Source organism: Sinocyclocheilus grahami, unplaced genomic scaffold (assembly GCF_001515645.1).
Source record: "Sinocyclocheilus grahami isolate Dianchi unplaced genomic scaffold, SAMN03320097.WGS_v1.1 scaffold85.1, whole genome shotgun sequence".
Lineage (NCBI taxonomy): Eukaryota > Metazoa > Chordata > Actinopteri > Cypriniformes > Cyprinidae > Sinocyclocheilus > Sinocyclocheilus grahami.
In genome coordinates, this window is record NW_015505264.1 from 949,910 (window position 1) to 965,124 (window position 15,215).

General features: G+C 38.6%; 1 protein-coding gene across 1 annotated transcript; it reads right to left on the minus strand.

Moving 5' to 3' along the window:
* Nucleotides 1–431: 431 nt before the first annotated feature.
* On the minus strand, nucleotides 432–7,081 carry LOC107586699 (aristaless-related homeobox protein). The gene is made up of 5 exons (XM_016274152.1): nucleotides 6,805–7,081; nucleotides 5,607–6,156; nucleotides 3,396–3,441; nucleotides 1,607–1,932; nucleotides 432–1,207 (listed from the first exon to the last, which is right to left on the minus strand). The coding sequence occupies exons 1-5, from the start codon at nucleotides 6,986–6,988 to the stop codon at nucleotides 952–954; spliced, it is 1,362 nt and encodes a 453-aa protein (XP_016129638.1). The 5' UTR covers nucleotides 6,989–7,081; the 3' UTR covers nucleotides 432–951.
* Between the last annotated feature and the right edge of the window lie 8,134 nt (nucleotides 7,082–15,215).

Below are 15,215 nucleotides of genomic sequence, written 5' to 3' on the forward strand. Positions count from 1 at the left end.
ATGTTTCACCAGTTTCTTTTATTCCGACTTGGTCCCTGCGCGCGACAGGGAAAATTCTCACTGAATAGCAAAACTTCCCGGTCTGGATTTCAAGCTCTCTACCGGGCAGACATAAATAATCATCTAAAAATCTCAAATTTGAATTAAACGAACAAAGGATGAATCTACGTGAACCCATTCCTACATTACTACACCGAGAGCATATTCTCAAAACATCTTTTGAAAGAAACTATTTTTTTCTTGTCATTTTGCCCCCATTTTCATTCCTTTTTTAAACAGAGCTATATATACAGGATACCCTTAACAGATCAGTAAACAGGCTAAAGTTTAGATTTTCACATTGTTCATCCTTAAAACAAACAAAAACATTTATTTTTCATAATTTTTTTCTAAATATCATATTTAACATAAGAGTTGGAAACGAACAGAAAGTAAAGCTGAGTATTCGTTTTCAGAAATTTGATTTGTTTTGCCAATCTTGAGGCCAAACGTGAATGGATATGGTTCAGGTTGGGTGGCAGTTCCCTTTGGCATGTTGACCCATCTCTGCTTCAGCACTGAGAGAAGACTAGGAAGAAATGTCGAGTTCTGTGTGTATTGCAGTGTGGTTCCAATGATTCTTCTCTGTGTGGGGTGTACAGTAAATGTGTCTTTTACCCCAATTGCTCCTGACCCAAAGACCCGACTTATTCAATGACTTTACCAAGCATAGCCTCCCTAACTTACCCTCTGAGATGCCTACATTACACTCAGAATCTTTATGTTCAGGGTTTTGAAACATGTTTGGTGCACTGTGTCAATTATAGTGATGATGTCCAGTGGGAGGCGCAGTGACTTGGTGACGACTCCAGTGTCAAACGGGTCTCCGGTGTACTAGTGCTATATGGATTTGGTCGTGCTTTTTGTTGAGATGGTTTCTTTAATATTTTGTTTTGTTTTTAAGGAGAAGGATCAGCACACTTCCTTCCCCGCAGTGCCGGACGGCAGGATGTTCAGTTGGGTCAACTGGGCTGAATGTTCCTTTGCTTTGAGACGCAGAGCTGCGATGCTGGATGCCCTGCGGTCGGCGGCCGTAGAGGATGAGGAAGAAGGTGGTTCTGGTAGGGTTGTCGGCGGCTGCACTGGAACCTCCACTGGCGGTGCAGTTTGGCGCAAGAGAGCGGCGGCCGTGGAAGCACTGGTCAGAGGACCCAGACTTGAGAATAGTCTAAACAGAAGAGAGCGTTCCTGTGATACAATGTACAGCACTCATGCTCACACCAGTGATTATACAGCTAATATTTAGGTTTAGCATCAGTCAGATGAGTCCAGGGTACAACAGAAGAGCCATGGGCATTTATTAGATGTGGTAATTACTCTTAGAAATAAAGGTTCTTTATTGCCATATGGTTCCATGAGGAACCTTTAACATCAATGGAATCTTGACATTGCACAAAAGGATCTTCAGACTGGAAAAAGGTTCTTTAGATTTTTTAAATGTTCTTCACACTAAGAAAAATGGTTCTTCTAAGAATTGTTCACTGATAGGTTCTTTGGAGAATCCAAAATGGTTCTTCTATGGCATCACTGCAAAAGCTTTTGGAGGCTTATCGCAAATGGTCTTTACCTGCCAAAAGTAGGTCCGATGAAGGCCGGATGCCTGAACATCGCTGTGCCCAGGAAGGTTCCTAGGCCGAGGGGTGTGGCAGGAGGGAGGGCGGAGCTGTTTGGGGGCGGTGCCAGGCCTGGGAATGCGGCAGCAGCTGCTGCTGCGGCGGTCCACGCTGACTCCAGAGCTGGGTGAGGGTGAGGTGGGAAGGGTCCTCCTTCCAGGTAATGACTCAGGGGGTGAGCGGCTGCCAGCGGCCCAGGAAAGTGCAAGCCCGTGGGGTGAGCCTGGACACCTGCCTTTTCACGTTTCCTCCACTTCGCTCTTCGGTTTTGAAACCAAACCTAAGAGTTGGGAGAGAAGCCTCATCAAAGTCCAAACTTTACTAATAACTGCTGGTGTTCAGATGAATGCATCTATGCGATTAAGTTTGGAGTGAGGAACACGCTTAAATAGCTGGCTTTGAGAAGTTGTCCCTTCCCGTTTCGGATCCAGAGCCATTAATATTCCACCTGACGGCCTGCATGGTCATTTAAGCATGAGCTTGTCGCTCTTGTTCATGTGCAATATTTGGTTCGCTTTAATGAGGTGACAAATAGGCTGGAAGTCAAGGGTAATTATATGGCCCCAAACTTACGGTCTGTTACCCTAACTTTGCTAATTAAAATCTGGTTCGGGCAGTGCAAAAAAACGGGGTGGAGCGTGGTAATTAAGAGCCGTGTTAACAAAAGATGTCGGAATAACAGCTGAACGGCATCCAATAACAATTAATGCACTTTAAATTAAATTCCTCCAAATGTAAGTTGCTTGAAAAGGCTATTTAACTTTCCCACGATACCCCTTCTGTCCTGCTAAACCCCACCAGGTTGTGCGGCAAGGACACGACCTGCAGACAGGGACTTCATAATGAAGGATAGTGTCAACAGACAAACCAACAGGGACCTCGGCCCCTTTCACACATGCTCCAGACCGTTTTGCATTACGTGGCCCCTGGGGCATTTATTAGCTATATCACCTCCTGATCAAGCCTGTTAAGTGATTTGTTCTCCCACATCTCCAAATTGACATCTGTTGTTTTACATGGCCAATAACCCTGGTAGCTTCCTCATGTTTGCACTGTCTCTTTGGTTATGAGAGTTGGGCTTGAACATGCGAGCCACGCTTTGAATAGAGAAAGGAGGGGTGGCAAACACCCTTAATAGTCTCTCACTCGTTCCAAGTGCAAAGCATCGGATCAATGCCGGTCTATTGCAATCACAAAATGGGAAATCAAATAGCATTATCCCTCTACCCCTCCCTCTCCCCCGCGCCGGCGATGAGAATTCAAACACAATTTTCTCCCTGGAATAGCAGTGTTTGCTCTCTCGCTAAGTGCGCTTTTATGAATCAGGGGCGTCTGTGTAATTGCCGCTAAAATGTTCGCTCTATTGTGTATAATAACTTTCGATAACAGGAGAGACCTTGCCATGACGTACAGGGTCATTTAACCAAGTTTACGATTGTCACTTTAAAATGAAATTAAATATAGACCATTAGGTATATTGTCTTACCGTCTATAAGTAAGCAAATTGCAAGAATTCGCAGGCTCACATCATTTAGTTCATCTTTACCTTCAAAATGTCGACAAGTTGTCATATTACAGGCAATTTCTCTCAATTCGCGGCAATTTAAATGCTTTTAACATCTGAATGGAGTCAAAGTTCTCAATTGTGTTTCATACAGTTCTCGTTAATATTATTATGCATTTAAATTCGATATATTTAATGTTTTATTTTTGTGCTCGAAAGGAAGAAAAGTAAGCACTCACTTGCACGCGCGCTTCTGTCAGATCCAGCCTCATCGCGAGCTCCTCTCTGGAATAGAAAACAGAGATCATCTAAATGTGTGCAGGGATTTTTTTAAACCCACAAAAACACCGCAAGAAAACAGATTTTGCCTAAATTGTCAGAAACCTATGAAAGCAATTTGGGGCTGATGAGAATCGAACGGATAACTTGTACGTTTTTATAATGGGTCGTTTCGACTGTAACAACATAATGATGGAAATAATGGCATCTAGACTATTATATGAAAATTGAGCATTTACTGAAAATATACCTGGCTAAATTGATGACAATTATCTACCACGTCAATATAAACATCGATATTTCATGATCAACAACGAACATTTTGGTTAAAGAAAAACGGTCCTCGGGTAAATCTGTCATTAGGCAGACTGATGTTTTTTATTTGATAGACTTATGTTGTCTGGCATATTGATTATTGTTCTTTTATACAACGTGACTATACGAATAACGGATAAATGTAGGGCAATATTTTCAAAATAAAGTTCAAAAACAAAATTCTTATTAATGTTCAAATTTCGTAAACCGTGATTTCCCTTTTAAAATAAAGAACATCAATGTATAGCAACATTTTTATAAACAAAATTGTATAACTCAAATTTAATTTTATATCCATGACATAAGGACAAAGTAGCCTACATCAGATCAATATAAAAAATAGGCCTAATTTTATTATGCTATTTTATTTAAAACCATGACATTTTAAATAGTTTATAATGCTTAACGTATATTTCAGTTCGTCTTGTCCGCATTGTTATGGCTTACTTTTCTATTGCTGTTCCAGAACCCCAAAATTAGCATTTGATCAGAGAAACTAAAAAATGGGCCTAACCCCCCTTCAGAACAGTCAAACTTAAATAAACCTCTTAATTAAAACTATTAATTTATACATTTGAGTTTGAAGTAGGCTGCTGCTGGCCTTGAGCTCTTTTAAGGGCCACAAATATTTATTTTGACGGTCACTAATGTTCACAGTGTGATACTAGCAGTATTAACTAACCGATCCATAGAGAATAATGTGAGTTTCAGTCTTATAAGAATAAATTGTACAGGGCAGGACATAAACGAGTGTGCACACATTTTAGTGATTATTTCTCTGATATCTACTACAGAATGTCACGCCAATTATCTCCTCGATTTAATAAAACGATCAGCCGGTGTATTCTTTATCCGAGGAAAGCAAAATAGAATAAAATGTAGCTTCTAAACGGAATATATATATATAGATATATATATATACACACAACAGAAGTGTTGGCCACAAAGGTTTTATTTCATACCCTTTTTTAAATGATTGATTGTTTACATAAGTTAATGTTTTATATATTCAACTGGGGCTTTGTGTTTTTACAAATATTTGAAATGTTAAAAAATATTTATAATTTAATATTATATTTATATTACATTATATTATTATAAATTATATATAAATATTAAATAGTTTATTTCTTCGAATGTTGGTTTGTATTGGAAAAATAATTTATAGTAGGCTATGGATTAGTGATGTTATTTCGATGATTAAAATATATACAGATCTGAATTTAACAATATACATTATTTTATTGATATGCATTTTTTATAATTAGGGGGAAAAAATGCTTATTATATTTTTCGTTCATTTTAAGGAATGCATTCTGTTCATAATATGACTTAAAATCTTAAAATCAAAATCTATAAACCATAATAAGCGGTATATCTACCTGGTGAACACATCAGGGTAGTGTGTTTTCTGGAAGGCCCTCTCCAGTTCCTCCAGCTGATAGCTGGTGAAGGTAGTCCTGTATCTTCTCTGCTTCCGTTTAAGCATGCCTTCCTCCGAGTCGCTGCCGGCCGACAGACACACACTGTCCTCTCCATCTTTTACATCCCCATCGTTGTGCAGGCTCTCTTCATCCTTGGGAGACAGACTGGCTTGTTTATTTCTTCGAATGTTGGTTTGTATTGGAAAAATAATTTATAGTAGGCTATGGATTAGTGATGTTATTTCGATGATTAAAATATATACAGATCTGAATTTAACAAAATACATTATTTTATTGATATGCATTTTTTATAATTAGGGGGAAAAAATGCTTATTATATTTTTCGTTCATTTTAAGGAATGCATTCTGTTCATAATATGACTTAAAATCTTAAAATCAAAATCTATAAACCATAATAAGCGGTATATCTACCTGGTGAACACATCAGGGTAGTGTGTTTTCTGGAAGGCCCTCTCCAGTTCCTCCAGCTGATAGCTGGTGAAGGTAGTCCTGTATCTTCTCTGCTTCCGTTTAAGCATGCCTTCCTCCGAGTCGCTGCCGGCCGACAGACACACACTGTCCTCTCCATCTTTTACATCCCCATCGTTGTGCAGGCTCTCTTCATCCTTGGGAGACAGACTGGCGTCTCCGCACGCCTCCTCTTTGACAACGTCCTCTTCAAACTTCAGCGTGCTGAGCTCCACCAGCTCCTGGGCCGTGTGCTCGGGGCTCTGGCCTTCATCACTCTGGCTGAAGGGCGCGTTCTCTCTGTACGACTTGCTACGGCTGATGCTGACTTGTGGCGCTTGGCTGATTTTGAGACTCTCACAGGCTTGGTCCAGCAGTCTCTCCCTCTCACCCTTCTCTAGATGCTCGTGAAACCCCCTCCCGGAGTCCAGGTACTTCCCCCCAGGGCCGTAGAGCCGGCGCAGTTTGGGCGGCAGGTGCATGTCCGCGTCAAACGAGTTCTCTTTAGAGGTGACTGGAAAAATAAAAGAATATAATATTTTTAAATGCACCAAGCACTGTTAATTAAGGCAGCATTATAAACGCACATGCACCTGTTCAGCTTTATGGATTTTGTAAATATTACGCACTCTTAAAAATGTTTTTGGTGGTTCCTACGGTTAGTAAAAATAAAAAGTTATTTTGGCAGGTTCTTCAATACTGTAAACTATATAGTCATGGCTATCAGATGGTAATTTGATATATAGGCTACCATGGTACTGAACGATTGCCATGGTAGAAAACAAGGGATTTATGATTTAATACATTTTTGTTAGCCTGATCAAAGTATTGGTCCATTAAGAAGCCATATCTTTCACAGTTTTATGAGGAACTTTAAAAGATTATCCATAAAGTTGTAAAGCATTTTGTAAAGTGTTTTAACAACCTAAGCATTTCAATGCTGCTCATTTAATTTTTTTTGTTTTTATTTGAGAGGTTCTCAAAACTTTCAGGACTTTGTTTTCACACCCAGAGGTGTTGCTTCTGACCGGGACACTATATTTGTACACATTTCTACAACTGTGAAGTCACATGCGCTCGAAATCTATTAACTGTATGCCATGTTTGTGACAAAACGTAAAACAGCATAAAAGAAATAACGTCAAAGCGTTTAGGTGCTTACCTTCAGCTGACTTGTCGTGGTCCGGTCTGACGGGTGCTGGCAAACTTTGCGCTCCCAGTTGTCTGACTTTACACGGGCTTCTTCTGCCCAGTATACTGTCTATGCAGTAGGAGGAAAGCACGGTGGGCGACTTGCTTTTACATTCGCTTCGGTCGCGGCTATCGTCGTCGTATTGACTAGTCATATTTGTATCGTCCGAGGTTGTGCTCGAGTGGGTGACTGTTACTCTCTCTCGCACTGTATCTGAAACGTCTCTCTTGCCTATCCCACCCTAGCCGCTAATGCCATATGCACTGATCCACAGTAGCTCCGCTCTCCATTCTGTTGCATTGACGTGTAACGCAAATCTGATTGGCTCCCAAGAGAACAAGGGGGATCTTTATATATTTTTCTATTAAAGTTAAACGGTATGAACTCAGCTAATGTTGTGATGGATTAGGCTACTGAATTTACTGATAAGCACCTCCACATTTAGACTGAAATTAGATTAATAAAGAAAGAACTTCAGTAAAAACTCTGAACTGAAATCAAATGATTTATCTAAACAAGTGGGAAAAACACATTCAGAAACATGTTTTATTTACCAAGATGTTGGATGTTTTATTTTTAATCATAACTCAAATATATTATTATTATTATTATATCGTGTCTTTTTAAATTTCCAAATACATAGGCTAAATAAATAAATTAATTAATTAATAATTAATAAAAATAAGAAGATATTCAAATACACTGGCATTACAAAAAATACACAAATTTATTTTATTGAGAATAATGCTGAAAGAGCATCTTGCTTTTTTACTATAATTATTTTTATTTGATGTTATACTATTTGATACTGTTCGTGCCATGCATTTATTTTTAGCAATTTAAAAAAAGAAGAAAAAAAAGGACACAGCCCGTTTGTCTAATTTTGGCTGCTCTGTCTATCTATCTGTTTAGTTGTGATGCTATATTTGATGTTATTTTACACTCTCTGTGCCATAGCCATTTCAAAAAGGAGACCCGAGCCAGTAGAGGCAAGGCCTGACCGGGTGAATCGCTCACCTGGTCCTCGTGTGCGAATACACGCACCTAGCATAATTGCCCGTCCTCTCAGAGTGAAGCGATCAGATAGCTATAGATGATTGACTTAAAAAGTGAGGGTGGTGATAATAGGCCGGTGAGGGCGTACTGCAGGCAACTAGACTCCAGAAGACTGGAGAGACAGATTGAGAATGTAATTTTAAATGAAAGTCTATTTAACCTGATGCGGATGGCATGACCCTATCCGCCGCTCAGACCCATCAATGTTAAAAGGATCATTTTCACAATTCAATCCCAAACTTGAAACGAAGCCGCAATTTACTCGCTCTTCTTCATAGGTTATATGATTCTGCTCTTGGGCTGACTGAGATTATGGTCGTGAAGAATGCTCGAGTTTAAAAACATTTGTGAAAGTTTTGATGTTTGGTCTTAATTGGACTTTGATATAGGCCTATATCAGCTTCATAAACAACACTGAACATACACTACGACGATTTCTTATTTTTTTTCCCTCTGAAACTTAATCACCAAGCAGATCAACAGAAGAGAGTAATGACAATAATAACAATATAAGACATTTTTTCTCGTTCCCAAACAGGCGCGTAATGCAGACGGGTATTTAAAGTCGCTATGTAATTTGGGGGCACAATTTGATTCATTTATACGCGCTCTGTTATTAACCCAAGAAAAGAAATGTCAGGGACTATTACCGCCAGCAGGACATCCGCGCTTTGTTTAAATGCACTAATTACACGCACGCATTTTTTTTTTTTAAAAAGCGCAATTTTCCCATATTCAGTCCTGAATCTATTTAGCGCTCTACGTGCAGGCAGGCAAGCTGTTAGTGGGTGCCAGTCAGTTTCACGCTCCTCTATTACCCGATACCACAGTGTGTCATATTTTCACAACAGCCTAACTTGATAATTTCTACAATCGTCTTCTGTTTTGCAGGGTTTACATGGCCCATAATCCGTTGGGTTTTGGCTACGCTTATGCAAACCACCCCCTGTTCCGATAACAAGAAGCTTTTCTCAAACTGTAAGTAACAGTAGGTGACACTTTATTTCGTTTCGGTGATGTTATACCAACAGCTCAACAGCTGTGTCTTAGAGTGTCTAAATCCCTAATATAGACCCCATCACTCCCACGTTTTCAAGCAGCGCCATCTCCTGGTGTTCAGAAAAGCGCTCAGGGATAAATCCAGTCGGTTGAGCAAAAAAACTAAACGAGAACTGCATCTTGATTGACGCTATTTTAAATCATCAGTTGTAATTCATGTGGAAAGTTTCCGCCACATTTCGTTTTGATGGTGGATAATCACGGATAATTGCATATTAATTTAAAAAAATGTATTTTTATCTATCTATCTATCTATCTATCTATCTATCTATCTATCTATCTATCTATCTATCTATCTATCTAATCTGCCATCTCAAAACATACATGAGCAGGAATATCAGATTATGAATTAGTTGGTGGTAGAGGTTACTGGTTAGCGGCTCACTGTTGAATTTAGCAGCCACACTGATGACAGTTGTGCTCCAGAGGTGGTGTGTCTTCATTCCTGTTGCTGTGACTTAATTGGATGCTGCTCTGCTTGAAAGGGCGAACAAAAAGACGTGCTCTCAGACGCGCGCGTAAGCAAAGTTAATTAGTGGTTATTAACACCACGCATAATGAGAGCGCGAGGGAGTCAATTTAATGACTTTGTTAGCTTAAGTTTAGAATGACAGTCGATGATCGGAACAACAATAGCAAACTAGAACGCAATGATCATCTGTAATTTTCAACAGTAATACGCACTAATAAAAACAAAAGGACTCTAATTTTGTTCAACTGACTCGATAATTTGAATTTATTTAAAAAGAGGGAGAGAAGGATGAGGAAAGACAACTCAAACATTTAAACCAAAGATTATCCTGCCGTTGTAGACACAAGTAAATAGGATTACAATTGTTTTATTGCTTGCATGCCAAATTATTTTTTATTGGTAGGCTTTCAGAACGATTCCTCTGTGCAGACTGAGTGATAACACTTGATTTTGCTCCATTTTCATCCCTAAATACTTTCTGGCATCCATAAGGAATCAAGAGTCTGCAGCTCACAGACATTATTTGCATGCATGACTTGCATTGGGCATCCAAGTTCACAACCCCATGACCAGCAATCATTTAATGTTTGAGTTAATTAGCAAAATTACATTTTGTGAGTTAAGTTTACTAACAATCACAGCAGGCCCAAATTTTGATTTGTGCTTCATGCTTTGATTTGATTCGAAATAAAGTCAAACACTTTGTGCTGACATATGAGTGAATAAATGAAAGATTGTTTATTTTTTAATAAATACTTCTTTTAGTGTTGGGCATTGCATTGTTAATGTTCACATGAGTAAGTCAATAGTATGAGGCAAATGCCTTGTCCAAATACCCGCACTTGCGGTCTTGACCACTTGAGAACGCGTGCGCAAGACTGTCCCAGGTCTTAAAACCGCCAAAGCACAGTGCCCTTTAACGCACACTAAATCCACACTATCTCGAATACCGCTCCGGAGCGCTATTCGAGGCTTAGTGTATCCCATCATGCATCATGTTCTGGAAATAAATCGTGAGACTTTTTACCGATATCGCGCAAGAGGTAACGGAAACCTTTCCAGTGTAAGTTAGATATTAATACAATAAATAGATATTACATATAATTTGGTAGAAAAACTAAGTGTTGCACGTTTTATTGGTGTAAAGATGAGTAGTGGTATTTATTTTGTAAACATTTGCAACTTTTTATCACTTAATTAGAAAATTAAATTCTGTCATGCTATAGGGACTACTGACTGAACAGACATTTAGAAGTTGATTTTAAAATGCAAAGTATTTCAAATTAAAATAACACTATGTAAACACTTGCATTTTTACAACACTATAAGTGTGTCCCATCAGGTAATGAAAAGTTCAACACACACTTGTGGTCTTCATCCTTACTTGAACACTTGGGCCAAATACAGGAAATACGTCATATAAGTGGTCAAGTGCAAAGACCACAAGTATGGGTATTTGGCCAAGGTATAAATAAATTAGGTGCCAATTGGCTTTTGCGGTCGAGAGGGTTGATTGGGAAACACCCACAACTGTATATGGCATCATCACGAAGACGAACTATATGTTTATACGTAAAATTCTGAGATGGTCCTCACTGCAGAACACAAGATCCAGGGGGCGTGGTTAGATCCAGATCCAGCTCCTCCCACCTTACATATACCTAAACCTACCCGTCTCCACCCCCAGATTCCTAAACCCACCCACCTCCACCCCCTAGATGTGGATCCAACCACACCCCTGGATCTTGTGTTCTGCAGTGAGGGGCTACTGGAAATTCTGGAGAGGACGTCGGATGGCGTCACGTGGGGACGTAATTACGTGTGCCATTAATCGATGTACTATAACATGTAAAAAATGGGAACATGTAAGGAATATTCTAAAAGCAACTCATGTAAACACCTTAATCATAATATTGTCTTATTTAGAATAAGGTAAATAATTAGATTACTGATGTCCATGTAAACAGTCATTGTCTGTGACCATTGTCAAAAAACGTTTTTAATATCACTTCAACTTTACCTCACCACACAGGTGCTTCCTATATCCTTAAGACCATTAAACAGAAACCTGTCTTCTAACAAAGTCATTGTTATGCAAATGAATCAATTTTTAGCTTACTTTTGATATAGCCTATACTCTCAAATAAGAATGGCATGCACTTTCTCTTAAACTGAACTTTTCCTTCGAAAAACGAGAGATACAAGCAGTAGCATGGGGAAAAACGCAAGACGTCGAGATTTTTAAAAGTTGAACTTTTTAGTTCTTTAGCGTTTTTAGAATGCTGGGACGCTGCAGCGCAACAGTCAAACACATCCGGGGTTTTTTTGTTAAACACATCCGTCTACTGCGTGTTTACATAACAACAATGGAAAAGTAGCGCTGTGGAATGGGAAAACGCGTTCTGTGTGAACGGCCCCTTTATTCAGCGACTTTCAGGTGGGTCAAATAAAGCAATAAGCCCTGTGAAGCCGTGGTTTACAGTGAATTTATAACAGCTAAGGGGCGTTGTTTAAAGCCCCTTAGCTGTTATAAATTCACTGTAACCCACGGCTTCACAGGGCTTATTGCTTTTAAAAAATGGTTATTCCATATATGTAGCAAGGTTTCACAAAATAAAACAGAGCAAATAAAGTGTAATGATATTAATAAAAACATTATTCTTCCGCCAAACAATGTAGTTCCTCAGAAACGGTTGTGGTTCCAACAAAGCGGTTGCCGAGCAACACACAAATGTAAACAAAAGGTGTATGTTTATAGAGTAATGTACAACAGCTTCGAACTTGGCTCAACCAATCAGAATCAAGGACCGGAACTATCCGTTTTATAATTGCAAATTTATGTCGGAAAAATGAATGATGTAAATATTAAAGATGTTCTAAATAAATTTGTGATTATATTTGTATGTTTAAATCTGTAATAAAACTAGCCTATAAAAAAAGACAGTAGGCCAACTCAACTGTGTTTTGTCTTTGCACATTGTACCTGAAAGCGGAACAGCAGCACACTGTTGCTATGGTAACTTCCTCAAGCAAATGCTAGTTTTGTTTGCTGGCAGTTATTTCGCGCACTCTATCCACCTTTTTCTTGTTGTAAAAATGGGCGCGGCCATTTGTAAATTCTATGGGTCTGGCTTCCGGGAGTGGATGCAGTTCTTGATTTCGAACAGTTCGTTTTGCTGCTTGATATTGAAAGTTGGTGTGTCTTTTCATATTATTTTAATGTATTATCTTAATTATGAACACACTGGTTTGTAGTGCAAACAGTTTTACCGTTTACTGCACGTTGTTATTCTCCTCGTTATTTACAGCTAATGAACCGGAAGTCTCACCCACAGGCTTACTTCCGCGTTGAAGAAAAAGGTGGATATTTTTGTGGTAACTAAACCTGGTCTTTTGGAACAGTGGTTTGAACATATATTCTACTTATGTTAAAACAATGCATAGCTTGCTTTCTGGTCTTATTTGTGTTTGTTAGACCCCCGCTCCACCACATACAGTTGCGGCTGACTGGCCTCATTTGGAAGTTTTTCAAGTTTCTACATTTTTTTGCGCATCATGTCATATAAGCCTGAATGTCATTTTTTTGTAGATTAGAGGGGACGCGAGGTCTCCTCTGCATTCTTATCGATTTGTGGATCATGAAGCGTGGAATGGCTTCTTTAATAATGCATTTGGGTGAAAGGTCACAAATATGAGTTGGCTTCACAGGGCTTATTGCTTTTAAAAAATGGTTATTCCATATATGTAGCAAGGTTTCACAAAATAAAACAGAGCAAATAAAGTGTAATGATATTAATAAAAACATTATTCTTCCGCCAAACAATGTAGTTCCTCAGAAACGGTTGTGGTTCCAACAAAGCGGTTGCCGAGCAACACACAAATGTAAACAAAAGGTGTATGTTTATAGAGTAATGTACAACAGCTTCGAACTTGGCTCAACCAATCAGAATCAAGGACCGGAACTATCCGTTTTATAATTGCAAATTTATGTCGGAAAAATGAATGATGTAAATATTAAAGATGTTCTAAATAAATTTGTGATTATATTTGTATGTTTAAATCTGTAATAAAACTAGCCTATAAAAAAAGACAGTAGGCCAACTCAACTGTGTTTTGTCTTTGCACATTGTACCTGAAAGCGGAACAGCAGCACACTGTTGCTATGGTAACTTCCTCAAGCAAATGCTAGTTTTGTTTGCTGGCAGTTATTTCGCGCACTCTATCCACCTTTTTCTTGTTGTAAAAATGGGCGCGGCCATTTGTAAATTCTATGGGTCTGGCTTCCGGGAGTGGATGCAGTTCTTGATTTCGAACAGTTCGTTTTGCTGCTTGATATTGAAAGTTGGTGTGTCTTTTCATATTATTTTAATGTATTATCTTAATTATGAACACACTGGTTTGTAGTGCAAACAGTTTTACCGTTTACTGCACGTTGTTATTCTCCTCGTTATTTACGGCTAATGAACCGGAAGTCTCACCCATAGGCTTACTTCCGCGTTGAAGAAAAAGGTGGATATTTTTGTGGTAACTAAACGTCTTTTGGAACAGTGGTTTGAACATATATTCTACTTATGTTAAAACAATGCATAGCTTGCTTTCTGGTCTTATTTGTGTTTGTTAAGAAAAAGGTGGATATTTTTGTGGTAACTAAACCTGGTCTTTTGGAACAGTGGTTTGAACATATATTCTACTTATGTTAAAACAATGCATAGCTTGCTTTCTGGTCTTATTTGTGTTTGTTAGACCCCCGCTCCACCACATACAGTTGCGGCTGACTGGCCTCATTTGGAAGTTTTTCAAGTTTCTACATTTTTTTGCGCATCATGTCATATAAGCCTGAATGTCATTTTTTTGTAGATTAGAGGGGACGCGAGGTCTCCTCTGCATTCTTATCGATTTGTGGATCATGAAGCGTGGAATGGCTTCTTTAATAATGCATTTGGGTGAAAGGTCACAAATATGAGTTGGAACAATTTTGCGTCTCCGATCTTATTATCGTTTAAGCCTGAAGAAGTGTACAGGGGCATCTGGACTCAGCATATATTTATTTCATTTCATTTCTTTTTCTTTTTTCCTGTAAAGAGGGTTCATGTGCGCTGATGATCTAAAGAGGTGCTCTTGCCCTTTATTGATTGCTTCTTGGAAAGAATATGCATGTCTAAATTCAAGAATGACAATCCTTTATTAAGTTAATCAAAGTAATACATGCAAATTATTCTTCTTCTCCCATGAGCTTATCAAAACCTCTCCCCTTGAGTTTGAAGAAGTCCATTTATTCAGTTAGCGTCAATAACGCGCGCAAATATCGCCATGCAAATGAAAGTTGATTAGAGTAAATTAGGGATTTAGCTGCTATCTGACCTTGTCTGAGTTTTATGTAAATTTTGTAAAAGCGACACAAGGAAATAAATGACATTTAGACGTTCGTATAAAAGAAGTAATCAAGAGGTTTTCAACGGCAGGAAAATAATTTGTGTATTTCGCTGGGCTTTATCGGGAGCCGGAGAGCATCACAGAAGGAGGTCATTATGGAATAATATTTTACCATCTTGAGCATAGAAGGCTATGGGTCAGTGATGAGACGCTGTTTTTTATTTCATGCAGAAATTACTTAAATATTTTATGGTGAACATCTTTTCAGTTTCTGAATAAAAAATATTGAGTAGAGCTTGAAGTATAAAAAAAAGTAAAATGTCTCATGAAAAGGTAGACATTCTTGATAAAGGAAATGTTGGCAGATGTAGTAGTTTGAAGTAGCCTAGATAGATTTATTATTTATTTAGATATGTAATCT